This window comes from Venustampulla echinocandica (assembly GCF_003357145.1).
Source record: "Venustampulla echinocandica strain BP 5553 chromosome Unknown scaffold_7, whole genome shotgun sequence".
Lineage (NCBI taxonomy): Eukaryota > Fungi > Ascomycota > Leotiomycetes > Helotiales > Pleuroascaceae > Venustampulla > Venustampulla echinocandica.
Window position 1 is genome coordinate 708,452 of NW_022474212.1, and position 23,925 is coordinate 732,376.

At 47.7% G+C, this 23,925-nt stretch overlaps 7 protein-coding genes across 7 annotated transcripts; 3 read left to right on the forward strand and 4 right to left on the reverse strand.

Moving 5' to 3' along the window:
• Positions 1-809: 809 nt before the first annotated feature.
• On the reverse strand, positions 810-2,320 carry BP5553_08167 (Uncharacterized protein; the record flags this gene model as incomplete). The annotated part of the gene is made up of 4 exons (XM_032016790.1): positions 810-845; positions 897-1,850; positions 2,083-2,182; positions 2,247-2,320. The coding sequence occupies 4 exons, from the start codon at positions 2,318-2,320 to the stop codon at positions 810-812; spliced, it is 1,164 nt and encodes a 387-aa protein (XP_031867081.1).
• Positions 2,321-2,881: 561 nt separating this feature from the next.
• BP5553_08168 (Uncharacterized protein) lies at positions 2,882-5,853 on the forward strand (the record flags this gene model as incomplete). The annotated part of the gene is made up of 6 exons (XM_032016791.1): positions 2,882-2,920; positions 3,021-3,113; positions 3,166-3,251; positions 3,301-3,941; positions 4,068-5,078; positions 5,129-5,853. 6 exons carry the CDS (start codon positions 2,882-2,884, stop codon positions 5,851-5,853), a joined length of 2,595 nt encoding a protein of 864 aa, XP_031867082.1.
• A 2,098-nt stretch (positions 5,854-7,951) lies between these two features.
• On the reverse strand, positions 7,952-9,745 carry BP5553_08169 (putative septin-7; the record flags this gene model as incomplete). The annotated part of the gene is made up of 3 exons (XM_032016792.1): positions 7,952-8,587; positions 8,636-9,102; positions 9,151-9,745. The coding sequence occupies 3 exons, from the start codon at positions 9,743-9,745 to the stop codon at positions 7,952-7,954; spliced, it is 1,698 nt and encodes a 565-aa protein (XP_031867083.1).
• A 5,792-nt stretch (positions 9,746-15,537) lies between these two features.
• Positions 15,538-15,825, forward strand: BP5553_08170 (uncharacterized protein; the record flags this gene model as incomplete). The annotated part of the gene is made up of 1 exon (XM_032016793.1): positions 15,538-15,825. The coding sequence occupies one exon, from the start codon at positions 15,538-15,540 to the stop codon at positions 15,823-15,825; it is 288 nt and encodes a 95-aa protein (XP_031867084.1).
• Positions 15,826-17,541: 1,716 nt separating this feature from the next.
• BP5553_08171 (uncharacterized protein) lies at positions 17,542-18,423 on the reverse strand (the record flags this gene model as incomplete). Its single annotated transcript, XM_032016794.1, has 2 exons — positions 17,542-17,962; positions 18,020-18,423. The coding sequence occupies 2 exons, from the start codon at positions 18,421-18,423 to the stop codon at positions 17,542-17,544; spliced, it is 825 nt and encodes a 274-aa protein (XP_031867085.1).
• Positions 18,424-19,758: 1,335 nt separating this feature from the next.
• BP5553_08172 (uncharacterized protein) lies at positions 19,759-20,925 on the forward strand (the record flags this gene model as incomplete). The annotated part of the gene is made up of 1 exon (XM_032016795.1): positions 19,759-20,925. The coding sequence occupies one exon, from the start codon at positions 19,759-19,761 to the stop codon at positions 20,923-20,925; it is 1,167 nt and encodes a 388-aa protein (XP_031867086.1).
• A 278-nt stretch (positions 20,926-21,203) lies between these two features.
• BP5553_08173 (Multidrug resistance efflux transporter EmrE) lies at positions 21,204-23,422 on the reverse strand (the record flags this gene model as incomplete). Its single annotated transcript, XM_032016796.1, has 2 exons — positions 21,204-22,586; positions 22,640-23,422. 2 exons carry the CDS (start codon positions 23,420-23,422, stop codon positions 21,204-21,206), a joined length of 2,166 nt encoding a protein of 721 aa, XP_031867087.1.
• Positions 23,423-23,925: the final 503 nt, after the last annotated feature.

Sequence of the window (23,925 nt, forward strand, 5' to 3'; positions counted from 1 at the left end):
GTGGCTTGTCCGACATCAGCCTCTGCTCTACCCGGATGCGGAGTCCAACCCAACTCCATCACGTGCTTGGTCTGGACCGGTTCCGCAACGGACTTTATATTACTCCCGGAAGATACACTAGCCGGTACTCCCTCCGTCCATTCCCGTTTTGGGGGAAAACCCTCTCTATATTTCCATTCCAAGTGAAAGGCGGGATTAAGCCAAAATCCTACGGCGATGTGGAGCATTTAGAATATACAAATATGCCCAGCCATACGACTCTTCTGTGATACATGAGGGCGCAAAATGGTTGACACTGGAACTGGGATTTATATTAGCAGCCGCATATATTCCCTAGTTGACCGGTTAATTTGGTTACACGAGGTAGTCTATAGCGCAGCAAGCGCTGTCCAATCCCTTCCGCCAATTTCTTGCAAATGCGTTCTTTCTGTTTTTCACAATCAACTTTCTCAATCCTCAAAATTTTTAATCGGGATATTTCGGAGAAAATCACAGGAGCACTGTCACAAAACCGCACTTGCACGAAGCACAACATATTTCGCACCTAACCAATTTTCTTCCATCTCCAGCTCGAAGTCCGAGAGCATGCTCCCAGCATTTATAATATCACTTTCCGTTTACTATTTAGATGAACTTGGAATAGCCACACCACACGAGCTCACCTTGGACCATCTTGCGAAGCCTATAGTACCGAGCGGCAACAAATTGGCATCGTAATTTTGTTGATTTGTCTAATCTAATGTATTGATGATCACCCGTCTTTTTACAGAGTGTAGCAAGCAAACTCATCTTCCGATTTCAATGAGATTTCAATCGCTTGCTGTCATGAACGGATGCTGGAGAGCCTAAATATCTATTAGCATGATGCTCAAATGACTTCTGGTCAATCCACATACCTCAGTAGCTGTCAACCTGTGCCGTCTTTCATAACACACCAACCTCTTCACCAAATCCCTCGCCCTCTCATCGGTATCAGGTAGCAGCTCGTCCCAAGACTTTCCAGGAAAGTCCTGATACCACTCAAAAGGTGGCGTCGAAAAGCTCGCAGCCTCAGGCCATGTCTCCCTCGTCGGAGTGCCAATTGTCTTAAAAATACTCAAGATAAGTCCCAGTTGATTGCCATCTTCGGATGTACTCCTTGACTCAAAGAGCGACTTCGGCGGCTTGCGTAGACACTCAGCTAGCATTGCACCAGTCGCCCACAGATCAAGTCTTGTGCCGTATGAGCGATTGCCGAATAATGTCTCCGGTGCCCTATACCACACGCTCCCTACTTCAAGAACTTTGTGGTTTTCTGGTTCGTCGGAGAGGGAATATATGGGGTGCCATGAGGTACCGAAGTCGGCGATATACGCTGGTCCGGTTGGGGACTCGAGCAAGATGTTTGTTGGCTTTATGTCTCGATGGATTATCCCGTTTGAGTGGAGATATTGGAGTGCGGAAAATATATCGTGGAAGAAGCTGCGTACAAGACGTTCTGATATCGAGCCTGAGTCGAGTAACTCGCCAAGTGTAAGGGGCATGTACGGGAAGACAAGGACGAGCCTTCCCCTATCGTCTCTGAGTGTGTCGATTAATTTCACGATATTCGGATGCGATAACTCATTCAAAATTCTGATCTCTCTGGTCGCATTGTGAGGTTCTACATCTCGAGTCTCCGTGATTACTTTTAATGCCACGGTGTCGGACCTGTAAACATCAGAGACGAGGCCAGTCGCTATGTGGCGGCAATGTTGGTATTGACCTATGGTTACCCCAGGGCTTTCCGTAGAATCCTGCACTGCAACAGTGCTTCCAGGGGTAGGGAGTTCGGGGTCGATAATTGCTTTGCAAGCAGCATCATATGCTTCCTATGAAGAAATTAGATCGGAGTTTACACTTCTGTAGTTTTTAAGCAAGCACTCTACAATCCAACAAATTAGAATAAAGGATTTCAACCAGAGCATGCTCAGATATTTCTCAATAATGTGTATTTGATTATAGGAAGTTGTGTCGTCATCATTCAAGTCAATATGTAGAGATGAACATGTGGACAAGTCACGTGATATTACCATTGTAGAGTAGACTAAAGATCGGGCTTACTCTTGATTCAGAACTGTCATAGGCCTCTGTTTCTGCCGCAAAAGCTGCCTTGTCGGGACTTTCAGAAGAGCTTAACTGCCCAGCCTCAAAGCTCTTTCTCCTGGATCAGATGGTCAGGCCAACTGGCAACGCAGAAAGAGCTTGATCAGCCCGAGGTTACTGACAGCTTTTCAATATTATTGTAACGCTCAATGGCATTGAGGTCTGCCCTCCAGTTCGGACCCGGTGCAGGAGACATCTTTGTTCATAACATGGCATCCCGAAGAAGCCGGCAACCTTGTCGAGCCTGTCCAGCAAAGATCGCCAGCGGCTTAATTCAATTTGCGCAGTATTTACGGAAACAGGGGATATCCGATTTCCTATGGCTGGTAACGTGAAGCGACCGTAATTGAGAAATCAAATGTATAGTAAACAGACACCCCGTACTACGTCCGCTGGTGAAGTTGGTGACGTTAGTCGTGAAGTCGTTGAAAATGTGACGGTGCAACGGAACCTAATCTGGGCTAAAGAGCGTTATGCAACGGTGCGCGGCGTATGCGGACCAGGCCAGTAACGTTGAGTTGTTTCCACGCTCCACGTTCCACACTCCACTCACCATCACCAAGTGTCACGACTCTGTCTCGGTGCCCTTCAAGTCGACGTGGTGAGCATCGGACGCTTGATGTAATCCACTCGTTCTCTGTTGTCGCGCCGCCCGCCCCCCTTCGATTGTATATTATTATATATTCTTACTATGCGCACCCGTCCCTCGTCCTCACACATCTGAGTGCCTGCGAACGCAGCTTGAGCTATAGCGAAGATGGAGGCGTTGTCGCGACAAGAGTATCCGGGGATGCTGGTATGTACAGCACCACGTTGTCGCATCGGCGACCAGCTGCGCCGTCGCTCCAGCACAAGCATGAGCATGAGCATGAGCGCAAGGACTAACGGCGTTGCAGGAGCGTTTGCAGCCAGCGGGGGCTGTGGCCAAGTTCAATGAGCGTGCGAAGCGGATTGGGAAGCTCAATACTGAAATTGCAGATTGGCTCCAGGTATGGCATCCCGGATAATAGCTGTCATGACTGTCAGCTCACACCTTTGCAGGAGCGCCGGAAGGTCGAGGAAGCATATATCGCCGGGCTCAAGAAGCTGGCACGGAGGCCATTGCAAGAAGTCGGAGGAGACATGGGGTAGGATCTTCAATTGCACGGTATGGTATGTCGCTGACCTTCATCCAAGGATATTCGGTTCGCCATGGAAAAAGATTATATCTTCCACCGAGGAGATCGCAAACTCCCACTCCGTCCTATCGCAGCGAATAGAAAAGGATGTCGAGGTTCCCTTGCGGACGTTCACATCAACCAATCGAGAGATGCAGCACCTGTCGACAATACAAGGGAATTTGGCGTCCATGGCAAAGGAATTGGATGATGCGCAAGATAAGTCGGATAAGTTGAGCAGGAAAGGTGGGAGAGCAAATTCGCAGAAAGTCGATCAGGCGACAAGCAAGCTCCAGACCGCCGAGCAGCAGTGGAACTCGCAAGCACCGTTCATATTCGAGAGTCTGCAGTCTATTGACGAGACCCGTCTAAATCACCTCCGAGATGTTCTGACGCAGTACGAGACTCACCAGGCCGACCTGGTTGAGCGCAACAGGATCGCGGTTGAGCAAGCCTTAAGTACATTACTAGAGGTGGATACATCGCAGGAAATAAAAAACTGGTCCCAAGCAACTGTTGCAGGAAAGCCGGTTATAGCACGAAGAACAAAGCAGTCATTACATTCGGAGAATTCAGCGGCATCCAGCATGCCACCTCCAGCTACTCCCCGGTCTACCCACACAGACAACCAAAGCGAGCATTCTGGCAAGCACGAGAGAGGTATGTTGAATCTTTAATACTATCCCGGATGTCATATATATCGCTACGCTCCGCAATATTTGCTCTTGCCCCATCCGGTTTCTATGCTTTCGGTTGATATTTTCCACTTGCTAACTCAAACTGCAGAAAATCTAAAAAGTCGTTTTGGCACCATGCTTAATAGACGGCGTCAAAGTATCCATGGTGGATTTGCCCGGGCGCCTTCTCCGTCCAAAGGGGGTTTCGTACCATTCGGGCGTAACTCTGGAAGCAGAGACGGGCGGCCCAGCCCTTCACCGCGCGCGTCATCAAACAATTTGCAGGAGTCGCCATCGCGGGACAACCGTCTATCATCACTTGCGGAATCCCCACCACTGCTAAGTCCCGCCTCCGCAACTAATGGAAATGCAAACGGAGTTACCCGCGAAACCTCCAATATTTCGGATGTTATGACTTCGTCTTCGCCCACCGCAATTAATGGCACAACACTTCCTACAACCCCTGACTTGTCCGGCGTTCAACCCCCACCAGGGCCACCCCCATCTCACACAAAGGAGAGCAAGAAAGATGCCGAAGGCTTTACCGTCCGAGAAACTTCTAATGACCCGATTTCGCTAGCCCAGCAAGAAGCAGCACAAGATTCTGATCAACCCCAATTCAAACTTGACATCCGGAAAGATCCCATTCCAGAGCAAGATGCAGATGCACGAGCAGCGCTTTCAAACGTTGCTAATACCCTCCGATCTTCTCAAATGGCTCCACCGAGTCGGAAGCTTGGTACGGTAAGGGGCCGACGAGATGTCCGAAATACCATCTTTGTGCCCGCGGGGCAGTCTTTGGATGTGTCTATTCCAGATCTTCCTGCACCACCTTCACCTAACTTGGCCACTGGCCGAGCTGCTGCCCTAGCTGCCATTTCAGGAGAACAACACTCTGCCCCCAGTATCTCAGACACGACATCAATCCGTTCAGGTCACTCCCTTTCAAACCATGCCTTTGTTAAACATGCTGAGATGCATCGGCCTGGTCTAAACGCATCAATTATCGAGACATTGAGTGCCTCGTTCGAAAACGGCGTGATCATAACGTCAAAGATCGGTGGTGAGATTGCTCTAGCATATAACAGGAGCACTGATGACGATTCGCCTTTACCTCCAGGTTAGCCTTCCCTAATCTCCCAAAAATGCCATGTACTAATATGCTTAAAGATAAAGAGACAATCCGAATAAACAACTTCCCAAATCTAGAAGTCATCGGACCAAACCGAACATTTATCCATCCCGTCTCAACCGACAAACCAGATGAATTCACAGTTGACCTCTCCTCAATAAATTCCAAAACCTCGGTCGCATTCACATACCGCGTCCATACTGACGAATCAAACATACACACCCAAGGCCCACTGTTTCTCAAGCCGGCATGGAAACAACAAGGCGACAAGCTCAACCTCGTAATAGAATATCACCTCAACCCCACATCGTTCAGCACACCGCTCACGTTCCACAATCTCGTCCTCGTAGCCACATACGAAGGCGCCCGCGCCATTGGTTGCCAAACTAAGCCTACAGGAACACATATCAAAGAGAAATCCCTCGTGTATTGGAGACTTGGTGACGTGACTCTCAACCCTGATGAGCCGCACAAAGTCATTGCTCGATTCGTAGGTATGGAAGGCGCCGTACCTACCCCGGGCCATGTTGAAGCGAGATGGGAAATCCATAATGCTGCAAATATCGGGATCGGAAGCAATATTAGTCTTTCTAGACTTGAGCAGGTGAAGGGCAAGGAGGTCCAGAAGGAAGAGGACGATCCATTCGCCGATGAATCCGTGGCGGCGGCGAGGGAGGAGGCTGCAAAGTGGGCCGATGTTGAAATTAGTAGGAAGCTCATTAGTGGGAAGTATGAGGGTAGACAGGTTGTTCCAGCAGCCTAGAGATGGAGTGAAACTGGAAACGGGGTTTAAAGCACAGAGGAGGGAAGCGGTGGGCAAGCTTCTGTAATTGCGAGATTGTGTATAGCAGCAGCACGTTTTTGTAAAATGGAATAAATGCAAGTTGGATAATGGCTACCAGCCACATTAATATATCTCTCGAGGAGCATTGCACATCTTAAATACCACGACTTGCCGGGTACAGACATGCCACATAATACCTTGGGTCGTCTCTCCAATTTTGGCTCTAACGGGTTTGCACATACACGACCTATCTACCTAACACTTACCTATCTAATGCTAAATATCAAGGGCGACATACGGCGGAAAGTAAAAGTGACAATAGGCAAGGCAAATGCAGATTAGCGATATAGACTGGGTAGTAGGCCGATAGACTTCCAGGAAGTATAATACGCGTCGCATTTTACGCATATGGCCTACGGAAGTAACTCTCTTATAAAACACGGCGGCAAAGCTGATAAAGCACTTAGATAGGTAGACAGGTCGGTGACTCGAGTCTGTACACTCTCTCGCCAACGCTCTTCCCCACCCACCACAAGCGAAACCAAAAGAAAAAAAGCTCAACTTCCATTACAAAAGCAGACCTTACAAAAAATAAGTGGAAATTATTATTATATGCCCCGGAAGCAAAAGAGTTCGGCCCGGGCGATTGCCTACATCTCTTGTCGATTTTTGTTGTTTGTCGCCTTTTGTTGTGGTTGTTTCCCCTTTTTTTCCCCCGTCGTCCTTGGCGATAACGAAAGTACAATTTGACCAGAACACACTTAGCCAAGTGCCACGCCCTTGTACTCGTTAAGGAATATTTGCTTATTTGGCCATATATGGGATAGGTCGAAGGGGAAAGGGAGTAGTCATGTGATTAGCCTTATATGGCCCCATACCTACAAGCTACCTACTACCTAGGTACCTAGGTACCAGAGAGAGTAACCTCTCCCATTTCGACTCTCTATGGCGATGGTCGATCGCCCTATAGAAAGCAATCTCCCGACTGATCGACAAGGGAGTATTGGCCAAGAATACAGTGACGATGGGAGTAGCTAAGAGGTACTTTTCATGTCACTTTAGAGCAGAACACCTACCTTCTATTATTTAATCACACTCTTTCCAGACTTGGAGCAAAATTTGGCTGTTCCGATATACTCTTTAGTCACCCCATTATCAATCGGCTAAGGAACATCGAATCTAGCATAAAGAGCAGTTGGGCACACAAAGTCCTTAATCAAAGTGTAGAGTTCTTCGATAATAGCAATACACCCCCACGGCCTGGTGTTGGCGCTGGCGACCACTCTTTGCAAGGCGGAGTGTGTAGCCACTCTCCGGGTTAGACCTGCATACCCTCTTCCTTTCTTTTCATAGAGTATGTGGGAAATCCTGAGCCTGTATGATTCGGATGAAGAGAAGGCAAGCGTACGAAGCAGAATTCGGGGTTTAATAGAAGCCACGGCTTGTTTTCCCTGATGGGAAGGGCTATCTGCCTTGGTTGGACATAAGTGGACTTTGTGCTGAGGGGACTTCGGATTTTCAGGTCGAATCCACGTCAGTTGCTTAACATCACGTACAGTACTGCACCACCAACTCATAAGTCTCACGCAAGTCAATATGGACAGGCATGCCTAAGCAGGCCCTTGGTTGAGATAATAAAATCCCATTTTCGTTCTCGTTACAAAGCAAAGGAAAAAAAATGAGCGAATAATTCTCGAGAGCAATCGTAATAAATACAGATGTAGTGATTCCTGAAGAAAACACAAACACGCAGGAAGAAACAAGGAAAACATTCGGAGAGCAATTTTTGTGATTTCTCGACCCGTTCTTCTTTTGCTGCTCATCCCTTGCATGTTAAGTAAAAACTCCCCAGAGCCCACTCCACCCCAATATTCAGGCGCGTGAACAGGCCAGGCAATTCAAGCCTCACAGAAGCTGGAATGCTCGTATCCACCCATTGCTCCTCGCTGGTCTTCGTCGTTATCGCGCAGTTATTAGGATCAAATGATTAAAGAGACAAGAATCGAAAGTAAAAAGAGCTGTGCCGCGTCGCTGTGGGAGAGGGATATAATTCGCGTAATCAATCGGTTGGGGCGTCTTAACGGAGAGAGAATCCCTTTCTCTTCCCTTCCTTCTCCAACGGCCTTCCACTTTCGATTCTCGACTTCTTCTCTTCTAGCTCCATTCGTTGGCGTTCCAACTGCTCCTTCATCTCGCGATGGCGGGCATATAGTTCCTCCTCGCTCTGCTTCAGCTTGCTCTCCTTCTCGGAGACCTTCTGCTGGAAGACCATCTTCATCTCGGCCTCCATCTTTGCGAGCTTCTGCTCGTGCAGCGTGCGCTCCTCTTCTTGCTTGACAGCGGGGTTGACCTCCTTGAAGACGCTTGGGTCTTGAGCCACACCCATTGCTGTGAGCTTCTCGGATCTGTAGTTCTCGTACAGGGCATTGTTGGTGTGTTCCTTGAGCTCCTCCATGTGTGTCCGAATGAGCATCTGGCGCAGCTTGACGAAATCGCAGTGTTCCTCGTTGTCCACCTCGATGATTCCCCAAGGATAACTGCGTCCACGAACCTTGCGGCCATCAGCACTAGTGATTTCGGAATTGGCACCAACAACAGCGAATGGGACCTTCGACATGATCTCATTGTTCTCGGCAATCGTCTCATCATCGTCTAGTTCGTAGCGAGGGCCCTCGAAAATTTGGATGTCATGGTGCTTGATGTCGGCGAGGATCTAAAGAAGTTAGGGGTGAAAGGGCCATGGCTTTTGTGGATTGCTTACTCTGGACTTGAAAGCCAGGATCTCTTCGTCGGTCATGGTATCAGCCTTGGCGATAACTGGGATCAAGTTGACCTTGGTATGGAGTCGTCGCATAACCTCGATATCGAGGGGCTTCAAGGCATGGCCGGTGGGTTGAATGAAGTACACGCATGCGTGGACTCTGTTATCAACAATGTTCATGCGGTTGACCTTGTTCTCGGCATCCAAGTAGGCATCGAACCGTTGCTCGATGTTGTCGACAATTGGCCGCCACGACTCATCATTATTAACAAAATCACCGAAGCCAGGGGTATCAACAACAGTCAAACGCAAACGAACGCCATTCTCCTCGATATCAGCGCTTATTGATTGGATCGCCACGGTTTTTGGGATAATATCGAGACTGGGTCCCTTGCGCTCACGGGGTGGGTATAGCGAAGTGTTGAAGAGCGTGTTGACCAAGGTCGACTTTCCAAGACCGGATTCACCTATTCATATAAGCCATTTGTCCACATATTAGGGTGTTTTGCACATACCAACTACCATAACGTTGAAGTTGAATCCTTTCCGGACACTCTTGCGGTGCCATTGGTTTGGCAGATTGGCAAATCCAACGTAGCCAGTCAACTTTCGTCGCACAATATTCCTCATATCACTAGCTTGCTGAGCAGCAACCTTTGGGTCGGTTGAGCTCACGCTCTGTGGTACCTCTGGTGGAGACTGAGGCTGAGGAGATACGGACTTTCCGTTGGGTGCTGGTGCCGGGGAGGCCCGGGTTGGAGCCGCTGGGGCGACGCCATTTGAAGCTGTGGAAAAAGAGAGAATATTAGCCTCATCATTCAAGGTAGCATTATTATATGTCATTCGGTTGAGCTCCGAGGTGGGCCAATGTTCCATGGGTTCCTCTGCAGGGCAAAAAATGGGATAGCCATTTGTCGTATCGTCCACGTTCAGCATGCTGCGGTACTGGACACTGGAGCCCGAACGCTGGTTGCCATGTGCGTTTCTTGGGAAGGTGTGAAAATTTGTAGCGGCCTCCACCTTTGGCCCCTGAATCGCTGGAGGTCTCGACGCACCCTCAGAGCGGGAGAGTCGAGATGGGGACAGCCGACTGCTCAATGAAAACATCATCCCGATAAATTGGCGCACTAAGAGCTGACCACGTCCAATATTTTGTTCGGCGATACTGCCAGGTAGGAAAGGGCGCTTGAGCCTAGACAAGCCGCGCAAGCACACAGGTCGACACTTGTCGCCGCACAAAGCCTAGAAGTACCGATTCGTGTTGAGGTTGTGCGGTTCGAACGGTCGTATGAAGATTGTTCATTTTCGTGTCGGAAGCGAGCGCGATTCAATCACATTCACCACCGGGTAGTTGCTGCCCCAAAAAAGAAAAGTGATGCTTACCCATTGTTTCGAGTGTGATGAAGAAGCAGCGATGGTGTTCGTTGTGAAGGGGGGAGTCGGGGCAGGGTCAAAGTCTAGAGGGACACCGGTTCAAGATCAGCTTCGGTGCAAAAGTGCAAACTTGCAATGTGTCCCAGGTGCAAAGGCAGTGCGAAAATACAAGATCCATAGGCAAGAAGGCATGAAGTTCGGCCTCCTGCAGATGGGATGGGATGGGACGGGGTCGCTGCGGAGCGCAGGGAAGGGCAGCGCGCGAATACGATGGACACGTACCAGAGAATTAGTTGACTTTGCCTAGAGTCGCAGTCGCTGTCGCCGTAAAGCAGCTGTCGCAGTGAAAGTGAAGCGCAGAGGAGCGGCGATAGCAAACGATCTATCGTGCGGGAGCGCGTCAGGTCAGTATGAGGGTGAAGATGAAGGATGTAACGAAGTTTTGGAGTTCGGGCGTCGATCTGCCACGGCAAAAGGGGCTCTTGGATTAATGACCGGGATAGGGGGAAGCTGTCATTTAAAAAAGCCGCCAGAGAGAGCTTGCGCACGGGGAGGACAGGCGGCCAACAACACGGTACGTACTGTGAGAAGTAAAGGACGGAGCAGCAGGAAGAGAATGTAGAACTCGAAGAGGATTGAAGCCGAAGTTCGAAGGGCGAAAGTGAGTGTATGGAGGTAGAAGTAGAAGTAGAAGTCCAGTGTCTGCGTATGTAATTCCCTGAGTTTGTATCCTCGCGGCGGTGCGACTGCAACAGAAATTAAACTGGGGGGCCAGCCTCCATCGGGTCTAGCGCTTCTCCAGTTCCCCTGGAAATATCACGCCAACCAGAATAGGGGACTTCCCCAACAGGGCTAGCGGGGGAACACGTGAATGGCAAGCGAGAGGGCTCGCTAATTTGTCCATGTTGGGTTAAAGCCAGACACGGGCGCGTTCGTTGGTCCCTGACAAGGGAGATCTTCGCTCTGTAATCACAGCGGAGACTCGCGAGAGGTTAGGTTTGAGATCAATATCAATATCTATATTATATCAGGCAAAGTTGCGGCATTGAATTTCTTATGTTTCCATCGAGGTCTATTCCACGGTAATGGTAACATGCATTCCTCTACTCACACTTGTATGTCAAGTAGCTGTATGTAGGGACCTTGGTTCGTACAGCCGAATCGGCCACAGAGTCTAGTTCAAGTTGAGCCACGGAACGCAGCACCTTCGAGCATCTCGCTCTGTTCCACCGTCGCACAGCATCATCTCTTCATCCCCTCTTGAAATATCTCCCTGGGTGCATACTAGTACATCTAGCCCTGTCACCTCATATTGGTGGTCTTTCGTGTATTAATTCCTCAAGAATTTCCTATTTTCCCAAAATTCAATTCCCACCACTCCCTCACTACTGCACTAGACTAGAGATAATGTAGTTGTTGTTCATTTTAAATGTCCTGACGCCCCCAATTCTCGCTTGCCTCCCCAATTCCATTTCTGATCAAAAGTTAAGGGGGAGGTTTGCGGAATTGTGCAGAATTGAAAGAATAATAGAGAGGTCGGTTAGAGAAGCCTCTTAACTACAACTCCTCTGAAAACAACAATTTAACGTGCTCTCTATACAACTGCCCCAAAACAACCCCTTAACGTATAAGGAACATTCCCTTATTAGTTTCTATACATCTACCTTTTCGTAGGTATAATACTATTACAATACTAGACTAAACCATATATTATACAACTGCTCTGTTTAATCAGTTTACTTACGTTTACTTGTAGAGTAGCAAATTTGATGCGGCTTTGCGCCGGACGCTGCGAAAATGCCCAAAATAGCGATTTGTTAATTTGATCAAAATGATACCTTACGAAAACGTAGATGATAGTAACTGTTAAGGTGTACCTTGCGACGCACCTCGCACCTCGCACCTCCTCCCGCTACCCTCCTCCTACATCTCACCTCCCACCTCAGACCTCGCACCTCACCACGCACTTCAAACTTCAAATCTCCAAACCTCAAATCTCCAAACCTCAAGTCTCCAAACCTCAAGCCTTCTCCAATATTACTGAAGCTAAATCTCAAGTATCAGCTTTACGTACGTCCACGTTATACCTCAGACTTCGTACCTCACCCTATACTTCTAACTTTAGAAGCTATTATAACGTCGATCTTCAACCCCGATAGGGTTAAAATGACCCAAAAGGAGAAAAAGGCAGCTATCAAGGAAGCGATACTATCTACAGATATATAGAGCCCAGAGGAGGATTGGACCTTTGATATCGACGAGATCTCCAAATATCTCAACCTCGATGATTTCACAATCGATGTACTAGAGCTCGCTGCGCACGAATCAATATTTATTATAACTTCAATTTTCAACCTGGATAGGATAGATATAAGCTGGAAAGAGAAGAAGGCGGTAATTAGGGAGACAGTACTAGCCAAAGAATATAACAAAGAAGTAATTTCAGTTAGATATTCGTACGACTTGAATACTTCAATTGTAGTGAGATATTTACACGCCTTGAATACCTCAATTGTAGTGAGATATTTACACGACTKGAATACCTAAAGTTCGGTCGGATATAAAGGATAGAGTAGGCGGATAAAGAATAGCCTAAGAAGCTGAATATATATAACAATTACGAGTTATCTCTATTATAAAGTAAAGCTATTCTTAGATCTTTGCCGACTTAATATCCTCTATAGCAAACTAAAATTAAAGTATTCAAGTCGTACTGTCGAGGAGTAGGAATAATCCTTGGTAGTATCTTGGGGCCGGTGGTTGTTCTGATGCATATCTTCATCCTGATTTTGACTAGAAATGTGTTCTGACCCTTTCCCATGGGAATAACTAAAACTCGCTTGAGGGACGTACTTCTGGATGCTCCAGCACCACAGGGTCATGGCGGAATATATATATATATATATTACACAATCAACGGAGAGCTTCGGGCTTTTCAAAACATCATCAATTATGAACTGAGTCTCAAACAAAGGGCTACCAAAGGGAAGGCAGTCCAAAAGAAGCTCCTCAGCTCAAAGTCCTAGTGCCCAAGGATCAGGATCAAGAATCGGAATCCACTAACACAGCCTGCGAATTCCAATCTGACAGCTTCCCATTTGCTGTGATTGTCCGCTCATATAGGCCGCAGGCCAACCCATGTGAAGTGACGAGGTATCCTTCCCGCAATCTGAAGGATTTTAGGTGGTCACTGTGGTAGTGTCTAAATCAAACCTCCTCACTATGACGCAGTATTGAGTGCTGAATTTCGACTGCCCAGGCTGACTGGATCGAAGTGGTTTTTGCCATGGATGCATGCTCTAGAGAAACCAGACTGGGCAAAGCATCTAAATCGGGAGCGTCATGAATTATCTTCGGTGTCACCGTTATCATCAGCAAGTGACGGATCACTCGGGTGGCAACTTTCTCACCACGTTTGGCATCACCGATCTCAATTTTGCTCTCCTGGATAGAGATTTTATTGGATATTCAGGTTAAGGAGGCGGAGTTCACTCGCCCACCTTGCGTAGATTGTGTATCCGCCATGACCCTGTGGTGCTGGAGCATCCAGAAGTACGTCCCTCAAGCGAGTTTTAGTTATTCCCTCAAGACTTCAGAGACCTCCTCCTTCGTGATGCACCTCTTAAGCTGATCGCGATACTCAAAGCTAAGGAAGTAAAGTATTTCAGCCTCACTGCCGTCAGCAGTATTCATCGTCAAACCGCCGAATCCTTTTGATCTGAGTGAGATAGGTTTGTATTTGAGTGCCTCAACTAACCCCGTTGCTCCTCTCGCAAGGAAACACCCCTTGCACTCCAAGTACATTTGATAACTTGTCTGCACCGATACTGGATTGCCCAGTCACTGATTGGGACCAAAATTGGGATCAACCTGCGCCTCGCATAACATCAAAACTATCCCTATCGCACAAAGTGACCTGCACAATGGGCAAAGTCCACTCCTCGATATCGCCAAATGATCAAAGCCCCAAGGAGGAATCGTGGATAAAATAACTACATGTAGCAAAAAGAACACTCAACTAGAGAACACTCAGCCAGAGAATTCTTGTTGAGTTTCGGCGATGCCGGAATTGGGGTTTTGATGTGTACGCCACATGTAGTAAATATGACCCAGTGTTGCCTATATATAACAAGGACTTCTCCTCCACCTCCATTACTAGAATCAATCAACTCTTCCTACCTGTTTTCAGTGCCTCTAAAACACTGACAATACTCAACTAGTGAATACTCAACTAGAGAATACTCAACCAGTGAACACTCAACTAGACTCCAGAGAATACTGAACCACTGGCAGTAAACACTAAACTAGTAGTTTAGTGTTCTTAAATATGAATATTCAGGGCATACCCGGTATTCAGGATAACTAATAGTCAGTAATCAACGTTAGTATGACAAATCCAGTGCATTCGTGTTCTGGCTAGCCAGCTTCTCCGGGTTCTCCCTAGTCCAGCTACATTTCTGTATAGCGTGACAGGACATTAAAAGGGATAATCAATCGATTAATTATTAACCGAGATTGAGATATTTACACGACTGTACTTTTCGGGTGTACTACAAGCGCTAGGCTTTCTATGCTCACGGCAGAGAGGGAGAAGAAGAGTACTACTCAGCTGTTTGTATCAATATATATATATATATATATATAACTATAGATAAGATTTATTAGTCGCAATGGACAACTTAGAAAATAAGCTACCGTTATCAAAGTGGGCTATTTAGATTCAAGGCGTTTTGCAATTGCCAATCGGCGGTTTCACCATGGTCGTTAGGAAGTATTTTCAGGTTCGAACTGAGTATAACATTGATAATTATACATTACTATCACGCGTATTACTTTCATAACCACTTGCAAGTTAGCCCTTCTCTAAAGCTTAAGATGCTGCCAGCTGGTATAACTGCCGGAGGTCGAAGCTACATCTGCCCTTGGGTTCTCTTGCACCGCGGCGGGAGAACCATTCAAATTATGGCTATTATTTCCGCCCACAAGAAATGGTGACCCAGACTTAACCGATTCCGTTGCCCCTTGTCCCTCATTGGCCGGCAATTCGTGGACCACTGCGCTGTCTAGTTGTGAGATACTGTTCGAGCTACCCGGCCCAACTCCACGGCATGTGTTTGATGGGCACGGCAGGGCAGTGGGGGTCTGTTGTATGGTCGGGCTTGAGACATTTGATGAATGAGCTGAATGTATTAGGATATTTGGAGAGCCAGTGTAGGAGGGAAGGTACGGGGAAACTGATGGCGTCGGGGCGTATATTGAGTTGCATTGCGAAGCGCCTTTGCTTTCTACGCCACGGGCTGGCTGGTCGACAGATGGCGGTTCTGTGTCTCGTAGATAGAAAGTTAGGACATATATCAAGATAGCTTCCGGTGCTGTTGGGGGAATGGAATGTATATGGACTGGAAGGAAAAGTCTAATAGGTACCTGTAATATTTGTGGATATGACATCTAGCTTGCGAACTGGGCCTCCGGTAAGTAGTTCGAATGGTGTAGTACGTGCCATAGCTTCACGACGTCGACGGCGCAAAATGAAGAATGCCAGTCCTAGCAAGGTTGCCAATACAAGTCCAGCAATTGAGACTCCTACAACTATGGGGACTTTCGAGCGCTCATCCTTCGGAACTGGAGTATGGGACCCAATTGGGGTTGTCGGTAATGATGATGTAGATGATGTAGATGATGTAGACGATGTGAAGCTTGATGAAACTGAGAACGTAGTTTGCAATGACCAAGAAGATATGCTGCTTGTTCTTGAAGTCGCTGTCGATGAAGACCCTGACTTCAAAGTTGCAGTGATGCCAGGCGGTGTGCTATAAGTGGCAGCATGGAGCTTCCCCGGCGGACATCCAACTCCATTGCATGGATCGGACTCACAGCATCCTTGAAATGATGGTGTCTGCGCTGAGCATATCCACCAAAGTCCAGCGGAACATTGCACGTTAGGCCATGGTGATCCATCGTGGGGAGAAGAGCCCATTCCGGCAGCTCGTAGATCGCTAGAGGAACATCCAGAACCGTCGCATGGGTTGCTAGTACAGCATCCGAAAAAGAAGGGTGGTTGGTTACTGCATTCGAACCTAGAATTTAAGTCTAAGCATTGTATACAACTAGATTGATAGGAGTGCCATTTACCATGTACCCCCATTGGGGCAGGTTCCTTTTGACATGAGACTAATCCTTAGATTGGACTGCACAGTGATGCACGGAGATAGGTGTCCAAATGCGAGAAGCTCAACTTAAGAAAGGGGATGGGTCAAAGTGGGGCGGCAGGCCACAGTTCAAAGCATATGAAGCAGAGATGGACGCAGCAATTCCATGATGTTTTTACACATGACAAGCACCTACCGCGTACGTTTGCTAGAGGAAACTACGACCACTCAGCCATCTCAGTATAGTATGGCAGCAGAAGCTCCGAACACAACATAGGATATATGGAGCAAATATCGACAGATTCTAATGCAATACAGCGCAACTACAAATCTATCCAGATATGTACAAGTCGGCGGAATGGTGCAGAAGAGCAATCCGGAGCTGCCGTTGGGTACAACATGGAGCATTGTGAGCCTTACACCGCGGACTGTGACCCTCTTGGTTATATTCGGAGAGGGAATTTTATTCAAGATAAAAAGAGAAACAGAGCTTGTGTGAGGCTCCGGAATGAGGTGGGGAACCAAACGCCTGGAGTGACACCTACACCATGGCCTGTTACACGCGGCAAGGTATCCCGTAGGGCTAATGTATGTAACGCCATCAGGCTCCTGTGATTGTGCGACGGGATGTTGTATGAGCCCTGATATGGGGAACAGAGCTGTGGATTCGATTGATAGAGTTCTTGTGTTCTTGTGTTGAAGTGAAGCCCCGAACTAGACAGAAAGCCGCTTGGACTTAGTCAACGTTAGCGAAGGACCCCTGAACCCCTTTTTGATTAAATTCCTTCCTTCCGAGATATGTAGCCTAGGCACGTTAAATTAGCGATCAGTCTTATTGGCATCTCTTCAGAGCTCCTAGGGTGGTCCAATTTACAGGAGAGAGAACGGCTTTGAAGTATTCACGCACGGGAGGGAATAGCTAAATAATAGCAGTGTCAAGTCCGTAGAGAGTCGGCATTAGTTATCGTGGTGGTGGAACGATCATTCTCTCTGTTTGAACTGTGCACAGTGGCCTTCGCTCAAACCCCTATGAAAGTCTTATGTTTGGAAATGGCCCTTGGTCCTCCTTTCCGGTCAACGTACCTAGAGATGTGAGCTCAAGTCATATTGTAGACGGCATAGCGAAAATAGAAAACATCTAGAAAGAATGAAATGGTTGTCTTGTGTTTATCATCTACCGGCCTAAACGGTGCCGCCCAAAAGACCATTCTAGTATATACTTCTAAATGATTCTATAAATCCCACTCCTAGGCGCCATATAGGTGCAGCTGGTATCAAATCTATCCCAATCCCGATTGTATTGCATCCCAAACCAAATGCACATGCCAAAACTCCATTCCCTTTATGTCGTGGCCTTCCGTACGTTTTTCTGCTGTTCTTCCTCTATGTACTGACTCTCCTTGTGTTGTCTTCTCTTGTTCCCGTTGTGCTTTCCATAACGTCATCGCTGCTCGCCGATTGCTCCAGGGCTTCAACTTCAGCCTTTCGATTAAGATAACTGAGATATGTCTGCCATCCAATAGCAATAACCCCGGCAAATATTGACCTGTATTGTGCCTCTATGAATGTGAAGCTGAATGCTGTGACGGCAGGCCAAAGCTTGCAGCTGTTGATCATGGAAGTAGGCACAGTACGCTTTATTCGGTCCCAGACTTCTGGCAAGGAGTCCCCCGAGAGTAGAGATTGCATGCCGAAGAAGTAGGTGTTAAATATCGGCGTAAACGCCATTTGATTGACAGAGACCTTCGTGACAAGGGAGAGGAATTTCGAGGAATAGTTGAAGTTGTTTCCGAGGAACATGAACCTTTTTTCAGGGTCAGACTCAACCCAGCACATCAGGATTTTTACATCTCGGACTCACCATTTATAACTCGGTATAGAGGACCCCGCGCTAATAATTAAGGCTCGCAGAGTCCTCTTGGGGTCGTATTCGTCCCCATTTAGGCTTTGGGCCGATAAGTCACCTAAAATATAAATAACTAGCGAACTACAAAACTGTGTTGTATATGGCCGCTCCCGCTGGCTCCTCCCATATGCCTGGAACCCTTTCGTTAATGGGCCAAGTCGCTGCCATAATGGCAGTGTTGCGATAGTGTTTGGAACGGGGATCGCAGTACCGCTTGTGACTGAGCCGCTATTACCGGGCGCTGTGCGCGTGGTATTCGTGCTGCGGCGCTTGGTAATGTTCGGTTTGAGTTGTCGGTTTGGTAGGTGCGATCGTCGCAAGACAGCTCGACCGGCTGCCTCGACCGCAAATACATACATCGGGAGAGGGAGTTTTGTTATTGTGTACACATGTTGTGGTGTTGATGGCCTGGGAAATGTTTTGTTGCGATTGCGATTGCGATTGCGCAACCGAAATTTGCCGTATCGGGTCACCACGGCAAGCGTGATGATGAAAGGGTTGCCGAGCGGGCGGAATTCCCGTCTTGCGGGGGTCGCTTCGGTAATTGGACCCTGAGCGCATCTAACCGAAGTCAGGGGGGAGAGTTGTGCTTTCACGAATTTTGACGGGCTTATTATATCTGCAATTCAATAAGTTATAACGCAAAAGAGCATAATAATTAGGGCCTACCAATAATAGCTTAACATACTACGTACATACTGTCGTAAAGTAATGGTAATTTGACCATGCCCCCCTTTTAGGCCCCTTTGGGTAGTGGTAGGGACAGGCCTTTGGTATTTATACTAAGGTAGCTATATACACCATACCGTGTCACCATTCTAGTGATAACTTGAAGGTTGGTTAGGAATATCATCATCGTGATCTATGCCACGCGCGTCGATATCCGGCGATGTCAGTCAACCACCAGTACTAAGGTAGGTAGTCTAGAGCAAGGCAACTACCTAGGTAAGCTAATAAAGGGTATATAATATAGTAGCTGTAACAATTCTAGCGCAATAGTGGAAATGTAGGTCGACATTAAATCATTGAGTCTTCCGACCTAAAACTGATTTCGCTGTTTACTATTCTACAGTAAGGGGTAGTTAATAAATGTTCCAACCAATAGAAGGCACGGCTATATTGCATCTTTTGGCTCTAGAGCTGTAAGCTGAGGCTCGATAGAGAACTTCGCTTGAACTTGAAGATAGGTATAAAGCGTTAAGGTAACTAAGTTAATAATACAATTAGAACTATTAATCTCTAAGCGCGAGTTACATTAAGCTGCTCGTATACACTCGCCTTCCTATTGTGGCAATCACAAAGGCTGTGCGTTGAGGTGTAGTATAAAATGCCATTAATGATAATGAATTATTAATATTTATTCTAACAATGCACTTTGTTGCCCTTTATTTCCCTTGGTAACGTTTGTTCCTCTTTGTTCCTTTTTCTCCCTTTGTTCCAAAGCGGTTACTAGAAGAATAATAGGGCAGGATAGAAACTAGAATTAGCTAACTGACAACTTACAAGTATTTAAATAAGTTATTCTAGTTAACCTTAATACTAAGTAGAACACATCTATACCAGCTTTCAATACTCTGTATTATACAACAATCACAATCTCCCAACTTATAGATTCCTTCCCAACCGTCGAATTTTCAACGTTGTAGGATTAGTCCTTTACATTCACATTCAAGTCTAAGCACCATTTCCTCGCTATGGATAATAGCTACACTGTGAACAACGCTATGGTTAGAAATTTACCTGACGCTGGGGTTGAGGTTTTCCCATCACAAAATCAACCTAACAGCTTCACCGTCTTCCCAAAACTTCCATCCGAGCTACGTCTCAAGATATGGCGTTCAGCGTTCCCGCTGTCCCGAACCGTTGGGTTGGAAGTCCCCGACTACCTTATTATGGGAATTTGCAGGCTTGAACGGAGCGCTACCAACCGTTCCCGGGCCCTTCAATCCATTGAACGACAAAGACTTGCGAAACTGCCGCCAATGCCTATGACATTGCGGATCAACCGCGAATCTCGTGAAGAAACGTTGAGGCATTATTGCGTACTCTTCCCCGGGGACATACAAGAATGCTCGCACAGTCCCTTAGAAAAATTCGTCGAAAAGCCAATCTGCTTGAACGCTCGCCGAGACCGACTATTCTTTAGCCATGACCATATTAGATATTATGTCGAGAAATTTCCTGAATGGCTAAAATACATAGCCTCGAAAATCCCTTCTGGAAAGGGATTAAAGGAAGTGTCTGAACTAGAAATTGGCGGCGTTGACTTTCACGAGTACTTCCGCGAGCGGCATGAGATGCCAGGCTCACACCTATTGCTCGCTTCAATTATCCAGAGCTTTGAAGGGCTAACGAAGCTATATATCACGCCGCACGCGGCGGCACTTACTAATCCCTTCATATTCATTCTGAAGCAGAAAGCAGAGGACGCCATTGCGGCTGTTGTACCTGCTAGTGACAGCGACGATGAAGGTGAGGACCAAGAGGAACAAGAGGAACTCTGCCGTAGACTTGGGAATCGGGAGGAATGGCTACGGAGAATCTTCAATGTTCAGAAGGAGAGATTTGGAGATGGAAAGGCGCCGGAAATTGTCCTGCGAGTGAGGAGGCACCGTCTTCGCCTGAGTACTCCTACTTCAACTGTAACCTTTCAGGGTGATGAAAGGATTGAAACCATTAGAGATGTGTATTCGTGGGTAGGTCAGCCCGAGATAGTGCGCCGATTTCCTGGACCCGAGGTTGATAATGTGTTGAATCCCGTAGATTGGAAGGGGTTATCGCCGTATTTGGAATGCCTGGTCCGGAAAGAGAAGTGGTGGCTTGAGGGTGAATGGAATTCTGGAGCTCCATTTCACGTCTAGGGCAATAAGTCAGTTGTAGCAGGTCTGTAATATATATATTTCTCTGTTCTTCCATTTCCCTGTACAATGCACTACTCATTCCATGCGGGTGGTTCCTATACTCCAAGACAACAAGCTCATACCCATCCCATCCCGTCTAGGTATCTATCGTACAGGAACACAGCCGAAAAAGGAATTCATTTCATTAACCATGCAATCATCCAATATATCTTATGCCAAATCAAGTTCTTTTTTTACAATCGGTTCACTGCCCTTGAACACCCATCCATCCATCCATATTATATAAACGGTTGTTTCGAATCATCAAATGGCGGGGGCGGCGAGCCATCGCGCTCCCTCCTCGCTTTCCGCTTCTGCATTGTGTAGTCATCTTCAGAGAGGCTGCTCTCTCCGGCTTCTTCTCGCTTTTCTAATTCTCTGCTGCGAGGTGGGGTGAGATCTCTCATCTGCCCAGGGAGCTTGTCTTCGCCCAGCCATTCATCATCGTCTTCAACCAAGGCTGGTGGTCCGTCATATGGTGGTAAGGAGGGCTTGCTTGCTCCAGTATCGCCCTTCACTAAGCCTAGCCTCTCCTCTTCCGTTGCGCCTTTGACGTGCGCACCACGGCTACCTCTCCTCTGGCCCAGTCCTTGTCGAATCATGGGTGATCTGCTCGGTGGTGCGAGTTCATCACCAGGTGGTTGAGCGGCCCCCTGGCCTTTCCTGAACACATTCTGGAAGGAGAATTGCCTCCGAGCAGAATGCTGTGGGGGGATGGGTCCAGCATCAGGGTGTAAGCTGCTTCCTCTGCTCCCTGTGCGTTGTGAACCTCCCTCATCAACTATCGTTATGTGTCGCTCGCCGGCACCTCTATACTGTGTATCACGGTCATAATAAGGAGGACCGTTAGGGTCATCCCCCTTATACGAGGGGATGGCAATTTCTGTCAAGGGAACGGGATGCATTGGGCTTTGGATCTGGGAGACACCACTTCCAAGTGTTGACCTTCGTCGGCCAGGGACAATAACTGATTTCATACGATTGAAGACGGATGATCCTCTCGTCAGAGGCCGCTCTTCATCTTCGGAATCTGAGTCGGATGGGAAACGAGACATGCCAAGTGGTGGATGCTGAGGTGTAGAAACATTAGGGTCGAACGCCGGAAAAGGAGTGGAGGGGTCCCGAGATCGAACACTGGGATTCGTTCGATTCGTTCCGAAAGTCGTCCTCCGTCGTCGTAGACCATCCCATTCATACTGCACATTAACTCCATCTTCTCCAATAGACTGAAGATCCAGCTGCTTTTCATCATGTATTCTCTTAGCCTCCTCTAGTTCCTTGTTTGATCTCAAGGTAGACAGTCGTCGGATGATCGCTGCCGTGCCTCGAATAGCATCCGCTTTTGGTTCTGACTCAGGCTGCTCCTGTTCGGCAATAGTGCGAACTTGGTCCAGATCGCCTGCGAAAACCGCTGCGTCTGGAACATCTTTGGCTGATTTAGAGAGCTGGAGAAGAACGACTCCTGAACAGATGACTAAAAACCCCATTACAACGCTAATGATAGAAGTGGGGGTCCCTTTGAACCCTCTAAAGAGGACGGTCGAGGTGATGATGGTGGAGCTTGTGAAGAACACATAATAAGTAGGGGTTACCAGGGCGGCGTTGAATAGATTAAGCGCTTTCTAGAAACAGTCGACATCAGCGGATATTCAGAATGGAGCATTGGAGCACATACATTTAGGTAAATAATTTCCGTCAGAAGAGTGGCGATGACAAAGACAAACAAGACGTAGAGGAACCACTGATCGTACTGCTTAACGCCGCCAATCTGTGAAACGATAGCAGCACCTAGGCCCTGAGTGGCTACCACACTGAGCCCTCCAATCAAGCTGCAAATGGATATATAGACAAGCATGGACTTCTTGCCATACCGCGGTCCGGCCCAGAGGGCAATGAACGCGCAACCGACGATAACCACACCAGCGTAGCTCAAAAATCCAGGGGCAATAACGAAGTGTTGCATATCCTGTATAGTGGCCACAGAGGACTCAGACGGAGCATTCATGACGATGACTACCGATCCGATAATGCAAAGGAAGCAGCCAACCTTCCCGACCATGCTTAGCCGTTCCTTTAGGAATATTGCCGATAGAATAGTTGTGATCACCACGGACAATGCGCCAAGGGGCGTAACCAGAATAGCATCGACGAAAGCGTACGCCACAAAATTGCAGATCTCCCCAATTATCATCAAGGTCATTCCCGTCCACCAAAAAACGTTTTTGAGGTACCCATATCCTTCGCCAGCGACTTCGTCATATTTCTCGTTCGCCTTCAGCAACCCAACCTTCTTCAGCACAAAGGACACTCCGATAAAGCAGCCCGATGCCACGGCTAACGATATTCCAATTGCCTTGTATACCGGAGGCCTTTCCTTGCTTGACTCCAATGGGCTCGTCGAGTTTGCGCGGGCGTAGATCTCATGGGCCGTTGCGAGAACATGTGCGGTTTGGTCCATGATTGGGTTTGCGAGTTAAGAGGCGGGGACTCGCTCGAGAGGAAGGTGAGGGTCGTCAGGACGTTGCAGCTGTTCAACAGCGCTATGGGCCGCCTTCCCTTCTATTGCCCTAGCGTTTTGTTATAGTCGTAGAAGCGGATTGTGGGGGCAATATGTGGAAAATGTTGTGGTGTTCGTTAAGGAGAAGCTTTGTTGATATCGAGCCTTGTGCCACAACAACATAACACTGTCCTTGGGTATATGGCGGCAATGAGGGTATAGCGACAGGGGAAATGTGTATGTGTCCGCTCCGTCGAATGAAGAGATCGAGGGACCCAAGAGCGGTGGCTGCTGTTGTGGAGAGAGAGGTTGGTGCTGGTTCTCCTTGTCTGAAACGGATACTGTGCGAGGCTGTGCACCGGACAACGCAATTGTTGGGATGGAGAGGGCGCAAGACGAAACACCGTGACTGTGAACTCGAATGGTAATTGTACTTGGTAGAGCAGTAGCAGAGGGGAGGTATT